At 36.9% G+C, this 18,990-nt stretch overlaps 1 protein-coding gene across 4 annotated transcripts in view; it reads left to right on the top strand.

The window, feature by feature from the left end:
- Window positions 1–18,990, top strand: part of PLA2R1 (phospholipase A2 receptor 1) — a 117,570-nt gene that overhangs the window by 38,911 nt on the left and 59,669 nt on the right. For all 4 annotated transcript variants that reach the window (XM_045479965.1, XM_045479963.1, XM_045479964.1 and 1 more), the window contains 6 exons: window positions 1,496–1,609; window positions 2,136–2,279; window positions 4,561–4,755; window positions 5,921–6,078; window positions 10,094–10,192; window positions 14,857–14,969. In XM_045479965.1, coding sequence (XP_045335921.1) covers window positions 1,496–1,609; window positions 2,136–2,279; window positions 4,561–4,755; window positions 5,921–6,078; window positions 10,094–10,192; window positions 14,857–14,969 — 823 coding nt within the window. The remainder of the gene's footprint in view (window positions 1–1,495; window positions 1,610–2,135; window positions 2,280–4,560; window positions 4,756–5,920; window positions 6,079–10,093; window positions 10,193–14,856; window positions 14,970–18,990) is intronic.

The raw sequence follows: 18,990 nt of genomic DNA, 5'->3' as shown, positions 1-18,990 counted from the left end.
TTTAAAGGAAGTTCTTTTATTTTTTTAAAGCAAAATAACTGAAATATAATCATAAACTATAATATACACTGTGTAGATCATTTTGAAATTATTGTGGCTTTCCTTTTGGCATTGTACATGATCAGTTTGGTGAATCCATTCTCTTTTTGGGGAGCCATAATCCCCAAATTCAGAAATATTATTAATATTTTAATTTAGTAGGTTGCATTTTACTCTCAATGTCAATAAAATCTCTAATTATTTTAAATACTTTAAAAGCATCATTTAAACAACTATATAATATTTTTATGCAACCAAAAATATCCATCCCTTAATTTCCATTATATACTTCTCCCTGGTTCGCCTTCTACATTTTGGGCTGGCTTTTATTTATTTTTATTTCTTTTATTTTCTTTTATTCTAGAATAATTTTTTTTAATTCAGGTAACAAAAGAAAAACCAAAGAAAACTTTCCCCTAATTCTCTAATTTTGAACCATGTTTTTCAGCACAGGCATACCAATATACATGTTTATACATAGCATCTCTAACAAAAATGGGGTTAAATTAAAATGTGAGGAGCTATGGCACAGCGGTTGGGAGCAGGGGCCACAGAGGCAGCCTGACAGAAAGCCTTCTCCCAATCCCAGCTGAAGATGCAACATTGTATGGCTCCAGCCTGCCTGGATACTTTGGTCCCTTGGATTATGCTTCTCCTCTTGGTCACACAACTCCTACTGGCTCTCACACTGGACAGCCGTCCCGCCCCCACCCCCATTGCTGCTTGCTTTGGCATACCTTCTTAAATTTGAGGACTCATCTCCATTCACTAACAATAATTATGTTTTCTCTTCCTTGCTAGACCCCGATAAAAAAAGTTCTTTACATTGTTTAATTTTTTAACTGTGAAATACTTCAAAAATATTGAAAAATACAGAAAATTTTATGTGCACACACATATACCCATTATACAGATTTAACATCACTTCTTCCTATTCCCCTTACTTGGAGCCTATGGTAACCTCAGCAAACTGCAGTCCTGAGCCTCCAAGCCAAAGCTGCTACCAGGAACACATAGCAAGAGAGGACAGACAGAGGGGCACTTTCTGGAGTGGACTTCCTGGACACTTCCTCCTCCCCCATCCAAAACCCTTAATTGCATGAGTTCATGCAAATCAGATGGTCTCAGATGTGCAACCATGCACTCTTGGGTGGATTGATGATCCTTTAAAGGCAGCACTTCTGGATGCTTAGATTAAGCCCTTCACAGCTCAAGAACTGCTGTTAGTGAGCCTTTATAAGAATGCGGTGTTTCTCAAGATGCCAGAGCCTGACTTTGTTACTCTGAAGCATCAGAGTGGGGTTTAGTAGCACTTAAAACCCTTCTCTGTCATTGACTGCAATTCATTTATGACTACATCCTTCAGAAATGAGAAAACAAGAAAGAATTGTATCATTGTGGGGAGGGGGGTGTTTGTTTCCTCGTGTTCAAACTCTTATTTTTCTCTTCATTTTAGAGCACTTGGGCAGTGAAGCAGTGGAAATGTGGATAGGTCTGAATCAACTGGATGAAAATGCTGGCTGGCAGTGGTCTGATAGAACGCCGCTCAACTATCTGAACTGGAACCCGGGTACCTGCAGTGTTTTATGTGCCTTTGATGGGTAGCATTATCCCACAGCCTTACACAGCAGCTATGTCCCACACATATAGAAGTCATGTTATTTTAAAAGTGGTTTATAAACATTTTTAAGCTTGCCTGAATTCCTATAAGGCAAGCTTTTCCAGACAAGAAAATGGAGGTCAAGAAGCTGTTTCTCCAAGGTTGCAGGAGGGTTGGTTTAGAGCCAAGACTCTAGTCAGCTGTTTTTAAAAATAGCAACAAACTGCAAATATTTCTTTAAAACAAAATCAGCTATTGCTATCTTTGAAAAATCATTTCATTGTCATGTCTGGACTTCAACTGCAAAATCATAGATACAATATAGCATCTTCTAGGATTTGTCACACATGCCAGAGAAGAGCTATCTCCTTGATGCTAAAACACCACACTTACATATGTCAAATATATCATACTTGAATAAATAAAATGACATCAATATATTTTAAACTAACCACTTTTGCCTCTAACATTAAACACACATACACTGTATTTTCAGAAATAAGTTTTGAGCCATTTGTTGAGTATCATTGTGGAACATTGAATTCATTGATGCCAAATGCCTGGCAGAGTCGGGATTGTGGGTCCACCTTGCCTTATATATGTAAAAAGTATCTAAACCACAGTGATCAAGAAGTGACTGGTAAGTGATTTTACTTTAAGTTGGCTTTATGAGTTGCTTACTTGTCATCTCAATGTATTCAAATTCATTTACATTTTTGCTAGTAATTCACAATTTAAGCAGCTAGGGCTGGGTTTTATAGTTACATGAATAAAAATATGTAAGCAGATAATATCTGTTATTCCAAAGGCACCACAAATTTAACAAATGCATTTAGGTTTTTACTAAAAACCAAAGCAAAGGACCTAAGCATAGAAGACAATTTCTGCTGCTTTTTCTTTAATTTCTTCTAATTTCTTTAATTGAGTCATTCTGCATTAGAAAAACAAGATATGCTTCCTTTTCTAGTCTAGTTTTGAGTTTTAATGATGGTTACCTTAGAAATTAAATATAAATTAGAACACAGTTTTATAAAATTCTTTACTTCATTGATCTCCTACCATACTCTGAGTCTCTTATAACCATCCTCCTCAAAATAACATACAAACTTTTATGTGCAACTAAGACTTAAATACTACCTAATTACAATCTAATACCTAAAGCCCAATTATTTGTTTTTAAGGTCTCCTGGCTCCTTTTAGTTTCTGTGGGAGTTAATGTCTTAACTCAGAAAATAGACATAAAAACATAACCATATTTAGAAGAATCATGACCAGCATAATTAGGAACTCCAGATTTAAAATAAAAAGAATTATCATTTTTATAAGTTATAAATTTTTTTTAATGTTTATTTATTTTTGCAGAGAGAGGGAGAGAGAGACAGAGCATGAGTGGGGGAGGGGCAGAGAGAGAGGGAGACACAGAATCTGAAACAGGCTTCAGGCTCTGAGTTGGAAGCACAGAGCCCGACGCGGGGCTCAAACTCGTTGACAGAGAGATCGTGACCTGAGCCGATGTCGGACGCTCAACCAACTGAGCCACCCAGGCGCCCCTAGAATTATCATTTTTAAGTATTATTCCTTACAATCAGACGTTAACTTTCATTTTCCTTTAAGTGGCTAACCCTAAGTGAATGGTGGAATCAGGGTGTGTGTGTGTGTCGGGGGGGGGGGGGGGTGGTGGAGAAGCATTGTGCCATTTTTTTATGTAGTTTTCATTATGTCAAGAACATGCTGAAATTGCTATCGCTATTTATGTCCTTCCCTTCCATCTCTTCCTCTCTTACTCGTTTCTTTCTTATGCCCTCCTACCATCCTTCTTTTCTTCTCTTTTATTTACTCTAAGATTCTACTAATTGAAGCCCAAAGACCACAAATGAGGGTAATTAAGCTAAATTAGTTTGGATTCTTTGCCGTTGCTTCAGGTTTAACAAATTCTTTCAATGATCTAGTCCAGTGTCTTCAAACTGTTTCTGGGATCTGAAGGTTCTTTGCTTGGCTCCACCCTGCTGCAATCAGAGAAATTTCTCTTTTATCTTTTTATCTTACCCATAGAGCAAAGTTTATGGTTTTAATTTCAAAAGGGGTTCTATGACCCCTTGGTTGAAAACCACTGGGGTAGATGATATCTAAATATTTAGATATCATTTGCGCTTAGCATCCCAGAGCAATTTTAAAACAATGTCTCATTTCCCAAATAGCAGTGGAGCTATATCTAACTATATTAGTGCTTAAGGGAGGCACTCAGTTGTAGTTCATAAAATAAAGTAAAAATGCTAATTACCAGGTTGGGGACAAGCTTCTGGAAAGGGAGAGCCAAAAGTTCATATGCATACCACTGCCTTCCCTATTAGTGCCAAAGCATCCTGGAACTGTTCTGTAAGTCTAACCCAGGGTCCATATGAACCCAGAAGGACAACACAGACACTCAGACATACCCTAAAGGTGAAAGCTATTTGTCAACTCTGCTTTGGAGGAAGTAACCAGAATTTCAGGCTTTTTTTCAGCTGAGGATAAATATCTACATATTGTACATAAAATCTTCGGAATACCATTTATATTGTGTGTCATAATACTCATTTTTGGTGTAAAAAATTTTCTAAATGCAGAACTCTGACTGCTAAATTTTACATCTAGCCCTGACGGTTCACTTTGGCTTATGACCTTCACCAAGTCTCCTTACCTCTTTGTACCTTAGCTCATCTGTAAAATAAAGCACTGAGATCCATTCAATCTAGATCTAGATCCTATAGTGAATCCTTCTCAACTCGGAAGATGTAGATGATTTATATGTTATTGTTTCATATGTCTCTATTTTTCAAATTTTTAAAATAATCATATATTGATGGCAATTTCTATTAAGGCTAACAAGTAACATGTTAAAAATTGTGGAAAATGACATTGTTTTTCATTGTTTTAAAAAGAAAAAGATGCTTGGAAATATTACACTACCTACTGTGAGCCTGGCTGGAATCCCCATAATCGTAACTGCTATAAACTTCAGAAAGAAAAAAAGACCTGGAAGGAAGCTTTGCATTCTTGCCAGTCTGACAACAGCACATTAATAAACATTGCTTCATTAGCACAGGTGGAGTTTCTTATAACCCTCCTTGGAGATGGTAAGTGCCACATGTCTTTGAACTAAGAGGTATGAAATATAATGTAGTCACTATCTTTATTAGTGGAGTTGAAAAGAAGTTAAGCTATGTAAAAGTGATGATTTATGGTATATATATCTGAAGTTTCAAAAACATTAAAAAAAAAACATGAAACTTAAACCTGTAATTTAGCTTTATGGCCACTAGATAGCAGTCATGTGCTACGGTCATGTGATCTAAGTAGTAATGGAATTCCTTAGATAAATAATTGGATTTTAATAACTGTAGCCAGTGAAAGGTTTGGTGGTTTTCGTGCCATGGTTCAGGAATTCTGAGCTCCTGGGCCTGCACCCACCTTCCGTGCATCAGAGCAGGCCTCCCCCTGTGTCTTGTATTTGACATGGAATTCTTCTGAAAAACATTGAAATCACTGAGTTAGAGTAAATTTTTTTTTAATGAAAAAAAAAAATCTCTAGAGTCTACACTGGTGACCTTTTGGAAGTTAGGTTTTAGTTTCGAGTAAAAACAAAAATCCTCTCTGTCACTTTTTCTCACCTTCTGCTTTTGAGATTAAAAGAATCCTGTGGCTGCCTCTGTCTCAATAGGGGCACTTGAACGTTTCTCTCAGCCTCCTAGGGTCTTTTCACCTTACCTGGGCTGTCAAACTTTATTTACTTTTCTGGCAACCCCATTGCTCCCATTTTAATGCTTCTAAGAGTTTCTGCTCCTCTTTTTCCCATGGCAAAAAAAAAAAAAAAAAAAGAGAGAGAGAGAGAGAGAGAGAGAAAAGTCAAGAAAAAATATATTGTAAAGATTTTTCTTTTAAAGGTCCTTTTCCTAATCCAATTGACCTTCTTATTTTTCCTTTATCTAGGCAAAAGCAAAACCATACTGATCAAATATACTTTTCATACAGTAGCAGGAACTAATTAGAGTCCCAGCAATCTGACTTGCTTTTAAGCTTTGTCCTTGCATTGGCTTTAGCTCATACTCTGCCCCACTTACAAGGTCTGAGTCAAGCAGATGGGATAGTATAAGGGGGAACAGGTTTAAGTAGATATTTTATACTGAGACTTAAAAGGTTTTATCACATGAAAAAATAAAGAAGAAATCATTTATAACAGGCCTGGTGCATTATCTCCTTTCCATTAATAGGATTCCTGTAGTTTACATTTCTCTCTTACAGAAAATGCGTCAGAAACATGGATTGGTTTGAGCAGCAATAAAATTCCAGTTTCCTTTGAATGGTCCAATGGCTCTTCAGTCACCTTTACTAATTGGCACGCACTTGAGCCCCAAATTCTCCCAAATAGAAGCCAACTATGTGTCTCAGCAGAGCAATCTGTAAGTTGATTTGTTTGTTTAGTGCTCACTTTGCTGGATTTGTATTGAGGGCCACCTGCATCAGGGACTTGGGCTGTGGCAGAGACCAAGGCACAGTCCCTACTCCTCCTGGGGCTTCTATGCTAGGCAGTAAACATGCACACACAGGAGAAACATGGTAATTATAGTTGCGATCATAGCTTTGAGGAGATAGGTGATGTGATGGTGAACAACCTGGGTTGGGGGTGCTACTTCATACAGAATGGTCAGGGGAAGCTCTCCAAAGAGGTGATGTTTAAGCTAGAACTTAAAAAAAAAAAAAAAAAAAAAAAAAACCTCTGGAGGAGCTGGGGAAGAACATTCCAGCCAGGGGACAGCTGCTAGTGTAAGAGCTCAAAGGCCGGCCAAGGCTTGCCATGTTTAATAATCAAAAAGGAGACCAGTGTGGCTTGAGGGAATCCTAGGAGAGGGGGCAGGAAGAATGCAAAAATGTGAAGCTTATAGTCCTGGTATAGAATGACAAAAGGACTTCAAGGAGATGAAGGGCATTGTTTGATTTACATTTTATTTTATTTTATTGTGGCTCAAACACACAAACCATGACCTGAGCCAAAGTCAGAAGCTCAACCAACTGAGCCACCCAGGTGCCCCTTGATTTACATTTTAAAAAATAACTGTGGCTGCTACATAGAGAGTAGCTTAGAGAAAGACAGAAAATGGAAGCAGAGAAACCAGTTTGGGGGCTACTTCAGTGTTGAATTGGGGTAGTGAATATAGAGACAAGGAGAGAAATTCAAAGATCCTTGGAGGATAGGAATTGTTGCTAGTAGATGTGGGGTGAGAGAGGAATAGGTTTTTGGCTTGAGCAACCACCATGTTTGTGGATGATGGTGCCATTGACCACCGTGGTGAAGATGTAAGGGGAAGATCTGAGGTGTCAGGAAATTACTCTAGAGACTGATGATTTTTAAGCTCCATTATCCTATTAACATAAAAGGATTTCTACAATGTGTGTAACCTCATTGAAAACTGTGAATCAATGGAAAATCTTGCTCTTTTCCTCACAAGAATGTAATGGTCCCGGTGGCCTTAACATCACACTTATTTCTATGCCCTAATCTCTCATTTATCTAAAACATCTGATTTAATCCGAAGTCATTTGAAGGGTTTATTATATGTTTAAAGTAGACTTAATCTCTTTGATCAGATAGTTACTAAACTCACTGGCTGAGTTTTAAGTCATTAGGATTTGGTAGGCATTCTCACTCTTTCTTACCACCAGGAGGACACCATGTCAAGTGCAGTTAATTAAATGTTACTTAAGTAGCTGGACAAAGTAATGGCACCAACCAAACATAGAAAATTTCTAAGCACTTACTTTGATGGCACATTTCAGTATTTCCTCTTTTAGGTTGTTATAGATATGCTCAGTTACAATTAAAATGCCAAGGTAGTTCTCAAGTCACATTTGAAAAGGGACAAACAATGACCTCTCTAAATGTTTATCTTGCGTCTAACTCTGCTGAAAGCCATCACTGTTTATTCTACAATATTTGACGCTTTATTGGTTCATTGGTTTTGAGATAATTAAGATGACCTTCATTTCCTACTGACATTCTCCTTTTACATTTGACAGACACTGGTTATTTACTTAGCAAGTTCACAGAACAGGAGCCAACATTTGAACATAAAAATCATTTTTAAGAGAGTAAGAACAGGTATTAATACTATAGGATGTGTCAGGACAATGCTGCTGTAAGTGTGATACTTTGGGTCCTCCTTTCTGGCAGCTTAGTGGCTCCTTAAATAGTAAATGCATAAAAAGTAACATTCATTCCCATGAAGTAGAACTCAACATGAATATGATTATTGTAATTAACAAGTTACCTAAGCATGGTTGATGCCTAATTTGAATGTGAGAGCCTAGGAAACTTTCTCCATTCATCCATCCATCCAATTGTTATTAAGCAAATACAGTAGGCCTAACAGTATCCTTTAACTGGATGGCTTGCTAGAAGACTCCATGATGGTGGGCTATAGGGCTGCTCTGTAAGATGAAGGTGTCAGCCTCCTACCCCGTATGTATATTCCCCTAAAAACCTGAATGCCTGAGATACCACCTAAAATTTGAATTGTGTGGTTTTAGCCTAAAGGTCTGATTTGTGTTAACAAATCCTTTGGGAGGATAAAATTTTAATCTGTTAGCAGTTACTGTATTTCATTATTAATGTAATGTTAGAGCAGCTATCTGCAGAACTAGAAGACGTGAAAGTATCCACCTGTCATATAAAGAAGAAATGGGGTGGGGCTTTGGAAACTTAGTGATAAAGAAGGACATTATGGCTTGAGCACAAAGTTCATCTATGATAATGTTATCTAGGGTGATTCATGGTAGCTTCCAGGCATTTCCCCAGCATTAGGTTTATATATGTAAGTAGCAAACATTCCACTTAATATTTAGAAGTGGTTGAAGAAAGGAAGCAGCAGTCTCACTTGGTCACGAGGATAGTTTCCAAAGTGTGGTCCCCAGACCAGCAGCATCAATCAATTGAAACCTTGTCAGAAATGCAAATTCTTCTGTCCTACCTGACCTGTGAAATGAGACACACTGATCATGAGGCCCCATCATCTGCACTTTAGTAATCCTTTCAGATAATTCTGGTGCACAGTAAAGATTGAGAATCCCTGCTCTAACCCATCTTTTTAAAAGAAAAATTGAGAGCAGCTTAATGTAAATCTAGGCTGAGCCTGGTATTAAATCCTAGTTTCCAGTTTTACTGACTATAAAACTTTGCGCAAAGTATTAAACCTAACCTTTAAAATAGGAATGATAATGCCTACCTCACAGAAATGTTGAAATTATACATGAAAATCACACAATATTAAGCCTGGCACACTATCAAGAAACATTAATGGCCCCTCCCCTCCTATCCACTGCTCTGGGATTGCGCATCTTGTAATTGTTCACATGCTGGAGAGAGCAGGGTCTCCCACTCTCATGTAGAGAGAGTATCAACTCTTCTAATGACAACACAAGGTCCTGACTCATTACCCCATACTGAAACACTTATTATTAATCATATTTTTTATTTAAATAACTGAAACAATCCAGTGAAGAAATGGGTAGAAGACATGAATAGACACTTCTCTAAAGAAGACATCCAGATGTCCAACAGACACATGAAAAGATGCTCAACATTACTCCTTGTCAGGGAAATACAAATCAAAACCACACTGAGATACCACCTCATGCGAGTCAGAGTGACTAAAATGAATAAATCTGGATACTGTAGATGCTGGCAAGGATGTGGAGAAACGGGAATCCTCTTGCACTGTTGGTGGGAGTGCAAACTGGTGCAGCCGCTCTGGAAAACAGTGTGGAGGTTCCTCAAAAAATTAAAAATAGGTCTACCCTATGACCCAGCAATTGTGCTACCAGGCATTTACCCAAGGGATACAGGAGTGCTGATGCATAGGGGCACATGTACCCCAATGTTTATAGCAGCACTTTCAACAATAGCCAAATTATGGAAAGAGCCTAAATGTCCATCAACTGATGAATGGATAAAGAAGATGTGGTTTATATATACAATGGAATACTACTTGGCAATGAGAAAGAATGAAATCTGGCCATTTACAGCAACATGGATGGAACTGGAGGATATTATGCTAAATGAAATAAGTCAGGCAGAGAAAGACAGATACCATATGTTTTCACTCATATGTGGATACTGAGAAACTTAACAGAAGACCATGGGGGAGTGGAAGGGGGAAGAAAAAAGTTACAGAGAGGGAGGGAGGCAAACCATAAGAGACTCCTAAATATTGAGAACAAACTGAGGGTTGATGGGGGGTGGGGGAGAGGGGAAAGTGGGTGATGGGCATTGAGGAGGGCACCTGTTGGGATGAGCACTGGGTGTTGTATGGAAACAAATTTGACAATAAATTATATTTTAAAAAAAGAAAATAACTGATGTTGCCTATCAGCATCAATAATGAAGTTAATTCATCCATCTTGTAACATGTTTCCCCTTAGGAGGGGCACTGGAAAGTTAAAAATTGTGAAGAAACACTTTTTTACGTTTGTAAGAAAGCAGGCCATGTCCTTTCTGACACTGAATCAGGCTGTCAAAAGGTAAGTGCTGTTAACATTGCATTTAGGTGTATTGAATGCATAACTAGAATAATTTATGCAACAGCAATTTAAACAATGTCTCCCTCTCATACCTACTTTTGCTCCCTCCTCCCTCTCTTTCCCCTCCCTCCCTATCACTTTTCTTTCTTTCCTTCCCTCCCTTTTTTTTTTTTTTTTTTTTTTTGACTGTGGGCTACTTTTAACAAACCAAGCAGTTATCAGCTGGGAGCATATGAAGGGTTTATAGCCCTGCAAAGGATTGTTGTCTTGCCATCCTCTTCAACCTAAACTACTTTTCTTTTGAAATAAAAAATATAAAGGTCCCGTTATCCCATCTGTACAAACAATGACTGTCATGTGATGCCCCATCTCACAGGTGGTTTTCATAGTCTCCCAGTGAGGACTGTCAGAGTGAAAAAAAAATGCATTCCTTTGATGAAGAGTGAACTTCTTCACTCAGACTCCTGACTTCCTTTTCACTCATCTTAAACTTAAATATTTGAATAGAATACAATAATGGTGAGAAGTGCATGTTTGCAATATATTTATTAGTTGGGAAAGAGATAATAAAAATACTTTAATATTTTAAGTAATAAATTATTTTTGGTACTTAACATAATTATTCTCAGTACTTAAAGTAATAAAAAATACATAACACTTCATGTTTAAAATTAAAAGGTAGAAGGTTATGTTTTAAATTTCTTCAAATACATTCAGTATCCTTGAGTAAAGTTCTCAACACATTCATGCCCTGCCTCTCTCTCTCTCTCTCTCTCTCTCTCTCTCTCACACACACACACACACACACTAAACAATTAAATTTAAATATTGGATATTTGTATGCATCTCAAAAATTTCCCAAACCTGGATTTTTATGCAATTCTTAAATATTTTCTCTTCTAATCCAGGTATTTATGTTTCGATGAGGCAATGGCCCATCTTTCCAAGAAACTGCATTTTATTCAGTAATCAGTGTAAACATATGAATTACTCTTCCTACTTTAGGTCAACAATACCTATGCCATAGCTGACATACTACCAAACATTTTATCTAATGATTACAGTTCCTGAAGTTAGAGCTGATCACTGATCTATAGCTGATCAGAAATATTGAAAAAAAATATTTGTCTTATTGTGGTTTTCAAAGCAACTCAACATGTTGTATTTGTGTTGGAAAGGAAATTAACTCCTTACACAGCAAAAACAGAACTGATGTTCTATTCAAACTTTTGTACACAGCTTCCCTTTTCTGGCCAGCATTACTAGTATTTAAGGTTCAGAGTAAAACTGGAGTTCAGATACCGTTCTCTAACTTTATGGTGAAACTCTCATTAAGTTCTTTATGAATCAATCTGTGAATGTGGTTTCAAAAGTTTCCTTTCCTTTAGCCCACTGCTTCACTGCACTTCTCTAAACAGTCTGTATGTGTAAAATCAACTTATAAAATATTTCTCACACCATGCACAAAAATAAATTTAAAATGGATTAATGAGCTACATATGAGACCTGAAATCATAAAAATAGTAGAAGAGAACAAAAGCAGTAATTTCTCTGACATCAGCACTTGAAACATTTTTCTAGATATGTCTTTTAAGGCAAGGGAAACAAAATCAGAAATAAACTATTAAGACTACATCAAAATAAAAACCTTTTCCACAGTGAAAAAAAAACATCAAAAAAAAAAACAAAAAAGCAACCTACTGAGTGGGAAAAGATATTTGGAAATGGTACATCCAATAAGGAGTTAATATCCAAGATATATAAAGAATGTATACAAGTAAACACCAAAAAAACACACACAAAACAAAACAAAACAAAACAAAAGGCCTCCAAATAATCTGATTAAAAATGGGCAGAGGACCTGAATAGACATTTTTTCCAAAAAAGACATACAGATGGCCAACAGATACATGAAAAGATGTGTAGCATCACTCATCATCAGGGAAGTGCACATCAAAACCACAATGAGGTATCACCTTCACCTGTCAGAATGGCTAATATCAATAACACAAGAAATAACCAGTGTTCGTGCGGATGTGGGAAAAAAAGGAGCCCTCATGAACCCATGCACTCTTAGTGGGAATGTAAATTGGTACAGCCACTGTGGAAGACAGTATGGGGGTTCCTCAAAAATTAAAAATAGGAACACCACATGATCCAGTAATTCCAATACTGGATATTTACCCAAAGAAAGCAAAAATGCTAATTTGAAAGGATATGTTTCTATGTTTATTGCAACATTATTTACAATAGCCAAGATTTGGAAGCAACCTAAGTGTCTATCAATAGATGAATGGATAAGGAAGATGTGTTGTACACACACACACACACACACACACACACACACATTACACAACCATAAAAAAGGATGAGATCGTGCCATTTACAATAACATGAATGGACCTAGAGGGTATGATGCTAAATGAAATAAGCCTGAGAAAGACAAATACCATATGATTTCACTTATATGTAGAATCTAAAAGAGTAAATTAATAAACAAAAAGCAGAATCAGACCTATAAACACAGAGAACAAACTGATGGTTGTCTAGCAGAGGGGGTGGGGAATGGGCAAAATGAGTGATGGCTGTAGCCTTCAGTTATGGAATGAATAAGTCACAGGAGTAAAAAACACTACATAAGGGAGAAAATTTTCTTGATAATTTCAAAGCAAAAAAAAAAAAAAAACCCACCCCCCGCTCTGAGTCATTTTTTGGGGATTGTATAATATGAGCAATTGTTTCAGTACTGTCATCATCATCATTTCATTTAAAATGAAATGGCACCTCATGTACAAAAGATATTCACAGATACAATCAATTATTCTTCCCACTTTCATTGTGTGGACAAAGGCTTGTAGTAAGGAGCCTTTGTTTTTCTGGTTATTACTATGCCACATCCCCCACCCCCTTTCCTAGAGTCTGTTCAGTTCTCAGATTTTTGGTTTTACTAAGCAGCCTGTGATCTGAAAACTACTAATGAAGAAGGAATACTTTGTTAGAAAGGTCAAATTGTCAGCCTTCCTCCGCCTGTCCTTCCAAATACAAAAGCAGTCTAACCTCCCACCCCATCTGGAGTGATCCGGGGGTTCTGGCTGGAGCTGTCAATTACTCACACAGATGAGGTTATGGGGAGAAGATCAGGGAGTGAGTTCAGAGCACATTGTGGCTGGCTGGATGTGGAACTCCTGTGATCCACACCTCATTTAATAATATGTTTTGAAAAAAATAACTGAGTTCTAAAATAAGGTTTTCTTTAATTTACTGCAAGACAGAGACCTTTTCTAAGAAATATAGCAGAAGTCATTTTATATCTGATCAAAATCTGGCAAGTATTGGCATGACACAGACACAGAATAAAGTGTATTTTAAAACTGGCAAATACATAAAAATAGATAGATGTAAGTGATGTGATTTGATAATACTGAAAGAAAAGGGACTAAAATAACTCAGTGAAAATATAGAAGACTAATGAATACATGTCTCCTGTACTGTATGATTTTAAAGAACAGAGATACCCTTCAATGCTCTCAGGGTGGAGGTATGGAACTACACATTTATCATTTTTGTCTAAGTGCCAAAGCTTGCTTTCTTTCTGTCTCAAAGGCTAGCCAGTTGGTTTAGGAATCATTTTTACAAATATATATATTTGTTTGTATATATATGCATATATTTATATATGTTTGTATTATTTATATTTAAAATATACATACAACATATTGTATATGTACATATAAATATATACATACATAAATATACATATCTATGTATATATTTATGTGTATGCATATATATGTGTATCTATATACATATATAAATACATACATATATTTATGTGTGTATATATAATATATAAATGTATATGTAATATATATATTTATATAATATACACTTATATATTGCATACATTTATTTAGCCAGTCTCTATTTGGAAACATTATGATCTACCCAAGACCATCCCGGATTACACCAGAATTGGGTTCCAGACCAGCTTGTCCACTAGCTTGTGACTTCATCTAGGTCTCTAACCTCAGTGAATCTCAGTGGGATAACATGAAATAAGCAATATGAAACAAAGTTGAAAAGATGTATACACTATTATCTAGATACATATGTCCTCTTTGCTCATATTGAGTTCCTGGCTCTGTTTAAGGCCTCCGCCTGCATTGTCTCCCTTTGATTCTCAGAACAACTCCATGGACACTATTATTATCTTCATTTTACAGAGGAGAAAATTAAAACATGTAGAGATTATATAAAGTTGCACACTAGTAGAGCCAGTATTCAAACCCATGCCTTCTGCCTTCAAACCCAACAGTCTTGGTTTCTACCATCCTGTAGGAAGCATTTGTATGAAACTCTGTAAGTCTGAACAGAGAGAGAGAAAGAGATCTTGAGTGAGTGCTCCTTTATTTCATTTTAGATTTTAAGATTTCAAGTTAATTAAAACTTTCAGGTTTTAATAATTAATTAAATAAACATAGAAGTGGCTGTAGCTAATGGCATTACCAGGTAGAATACAAAGATTTCAAGACAGAAACTCAAGTTTTGAGTTTTGAGTGGGTCAGAGAAGGAAGTTATGTACAAGTAGTAAATAAGAATACACAAAAACACTATTTTGCTGTTTAAATCACTTATGTCTTTAATTTTCTATTTCCTTTTTGAAGGGATGGGAGAGACATGGTAGATTCTGTTACAAAATTGACACTGTCCTTCGAAGCTTTGACCATGCCTCCAGTGGTTATTACTGTCCTCCTGCACTTGTAACCATTACAAACAGGTAAGATAGAAATTTTCTATCAGAGACATGACTGTACTTTTTTGACAGGAGGGCTCCTGGGATGATAAAATCTAGCCATAATCAGTAACTTGTCAAAATCTAAACTGTACAGTAGAATATTAAATTATTTAAACTATTGATTGAGATGAATTTAAATCACACAATGTTATTCCTAAATCAATTTTTGAGTAACCGAGTAAAATTTAAGATGACTTTTACTTTCCATAAAGATTTATTAATTATTTAGTTTTGAATATATATTCAGTCAGATTTTATCTAAATGCATGTAATGGAAAAGAAATATGTTATTTAAAAACTATGTTTTTAATGTAATGTGTGTGAGTTATGTGAGGTTGTTTTGAAGAACAAAAGTAAGTATAGCTAAACTGTGGAATATTTTCAAATGCTTCCCCATTGCTTCTTAGCTCTATATTTGTTTAGATATAGTTCACAGGTGTCTTCTCCATAGTAACAGAGAAACTGCCCTTTTGACACTCCACAGAATTTGCAATATGCTATAGATTTGTAATAGGGAATAAAAGTACCAACAGCGGAAGTGACCTCAGTGTCACTATCAATGCCAGGAGAACAATGAGGGCTGGGAAAATGACTCCTCCAAACTGAAGACAGAAACAAGGTAGAACCCTTCTGTGGTTGCTTGGAAAACTATACCTGCAAAGCTAGTCATTTGCTTTTTTACTGAGGCTATTGCCTTTAAAAATATACACTGAAGACCAGAAACAAGACAATTGATACTATAGTCTTACCTAGAGACTTACCACATAGGTCTAACCTGTAGGAGGAATTATGTGCTTTCTCTGCTCTCCCCACAGAGGAAATCAACATGCAAAGCCACTAGTATTTCCCGTTTCCTCTTATTTTCTTTCCCAGTCTTTCCTCCAAACCATGCACAGAATGCATGTGCATGCACATGCCGACACACACACTCACACCCACACACACACACACACACACACACACACACACACACACAATGACTGGATTGACAGCAGTTTCAAAATAAATTGCCCGGCAAAACATTTTGTGCTCAGGAGTCCCTTCCTTCAGCAGTAGTACCACCCTTGATGTATCCCAGTGTTGTTTTTAGTTCTAAACAAGCCTTTATCCTCAACTTGCTCACCCACCCAAAAGATTTCAAAAGCACCTTAGGGTAGAGGTCCTCCAGTAAGTGAGCCAACACTGGACTTTATACAGGAGCCTGATCAGAGAAGCTATCTATGCTCTTTTGTTAATTATAACATAATTATGTTTTTCACTAAAGAAAATTGTCTAATTGTTTCACCTGTTTCTTATGTCTTATTCTTTCTTTCCCTTTTTTTGTGTAATATTCATTGAATACCTGTCACATACCTGGCACTGTGCTAATTACTTTTCAAATGCTATCTAGACAATGCAAAAAAAGCAATAGTCAAGCATTTATTAGAAAATTATTTATTAAATATCTATATTGTGAGAGGCACCATATGAAACACTGGCATGCTGTACAAAAGAAATAAAAGGCATGTTATTATTGTCCTGGTGCCACTTGCAGGCCAGCAGCTAAAGAGGTAGAATATAGAAACATAGTGAAGAAGATGGAAGAACACACTAAATGGATAAATTCAAAGTGACATTACAGATAACCTATAATGCCATAGTGACCCAAGTAGGGCAGAAATCTGTTAACGTTCAAATGCTTCCTTTCCTTTCCTTTCCTTTCCTTTCCTTTCCTTTCCTTTCCTTTCCTTTCCTTTCCTTTCCTTTCCATCCCTTCCCTTCCCTTCCCTTTCCTTTTTTTTTTTTTTTTTTTGAGAGAGAGAGAGCGCGCAAAAGCAGGGGAGAGGGGCAGAGGGAGAGAGAGAGAATCTTAAATCTTAAGCAGGCTCCATACTCTGTGCACGGAGCCCAAAGCAGGGCTCCATCCCATAACCCTAAGATCATGACCTGAGCCAAAATCAAGAGTGGGATGCTCAACCAACTGAGCCAGCCAGGGGCCCCCAGATACTTCATTTTCTAAGAATCCTGGAGATCTCATACAAATAAAGTGTCTGAAAAAAATCTACTTGGTTTCATTTCCCCCAAAACTGGATACAAGAAGATGTTATAAATAATTTGTTTCTTTGATAAACTATATTCAGTAGTCAATATTAATTGACTACTGTATGGTCTAACTCCACAACAGAGCTATAGGATGAATAAGTTTGTTTTCATTCTATCCACAACCTCGTAGGCCCACTCAGGTGACTTTCTGCCAGAATGCTACTCAATGAACAGTCAAGATCCTGCATTGCTACCATTAGCCCCAGTGAGGCATCTCTCCTAGACAGTTACCACACATGTACACGGCCCTGCAAGCATGTCTATATCCAAAGCAGTGACTCCAACACAGGACATGCAAGTTGAGGAAAGGAAGGGGCCCATGCTCTTAATTGTTATTCATTCAGATTCCATCAGGTAAGAAACAAAGCCTCACACTATACCCTACTCTTTGAGTGACAATGCACCACAAAATTTTTCAACAGCATCTTTTGTCTGAGAAGGTTGGGCAGCAGATGGAAAGTCTCCTCAAATCCAGAAGTGTCCACTAGCAGCCTGGATAATCATTTTCTTCCATTACTGATTTCCTGTTTGAGTTAAGACACTCCTGTCACTCATCAGTGCCCAACCTTGTAGTTGCTAATTGATTTTCCACTCTTCTGCACAATTGAGCCACAGATTCGATGGGCACAATTAGAACCACCTGCTACAAATTGCTTATTTCTTTTGTTATCGGGCAACTGCTCCTGGTATTGGACTTTTTAACACTTTGTGGAATAGAGAGGGAAAGAAAAATAGACCCTTATTTCTGAATAACAGAATGTTATTTTCTTCCTGTTACAAAATATTTTCAGGCCTGGACACTTTACTTCCAGATAGGGCATGACTATAAATCTTGAGTTCCAGAGTTACCATGGATAATTGTCTAAATGCATGTGTATCTAAATTTTAAATCAATCAGCCATGGAATATTTAGTACAAAATAATCCAGGGGCGCCTGGGTGGCTCAGTTGGTTAAGCGTCCAACTTCGGCTCAGGTCATGATCTCGCAGTTTGTGGGTTCGAGCCCTGCATCAGGCCCTGTGCTGACAGCTCAGAGCCTGGAGCCTGCTTCAGATTCTGTGTTTCCCTCTCTTTCTGCCCCTCCCCTGCTCTCACTCTGTCTCTCTCTCTCTCTCTCTCCAAAAATAAATAAACATTAAAAAATAAATAATAATAATAATCCAAATTACATTTAATTTTGTGAATTTTACCAATAGTAAGAAATCCTACAATATCTCATTTTCTGCTAGATTTAAATCTGCATTATTTCCAAGCAATTTTACAGCTCTGCTATTTTCCTCCAACCCCCACACCCTCTAAATACATTTGCAGTTAATTTTTTATTGTGATAAAACATAAAGTTTATCATTATAACCATTTTTAAGTGTATAGTTCAACAGCATTAAGTACAGTTTTAATAGTGCACAATCATCACCACCATCCATCTCCCTAAATTTTTGCATCTTTCCAAACTGAAATTCTATGTCCATTAAATAACCACTCCCCATTTCCCCTTGCCCCCAGCTTTGGGGAACCATCATTCTACTCTCTGTCTATGAGGTTGACTAAAGTTAACTCGTAAGTGGAATCACGTAGCAGTCATCTTATTGTGCCTGGCTTATTTCACTTAGTCCAATGTCCTCCAGGTTAATCGATGTGTCAGAATTTTAATATGTGTCAGAATTTCCTTCCTTTTTGAGGCTGAATAATATTCCATAATATGTATGTGTCACATTTTGTTCACCCATTCATACAATAGACATGAGATACTTCCACCTTTTAGCTATTGTGAATAATGCTGCTATAAACGTGAATGTACAAATATCTTTAGAGTCCCTGCTTTCAATTCTTTTGGGTCATATACCCAGAAGTGGAATTTCTGGATGATACGATAATTCTATTTTTAATTTTTTGAGGAACATACTGGTTTCCATATCAGCAG

This window comes from Leopardus geoffroyi, chromosome C1 (genome assembly GCF_018350155.1).
Source record: "Leopardus geoffroyi isolate Oge1 chromosome C1, O.geoffroyi_Oge1_pat1.0, whole genome shotgun sequence".
NCBI classification, from domain to species: Eukaryota; Metazoa; Chordata; class Mammalia; order Carnivora; family Felidae; genus Leopardus; species Leopardus geoffroyi.
The sequence above is the reverse complement of the archived record's forward strand: the minus strand, read 5'-3'. Positions and strand labels throughout refer to the sequence as shown.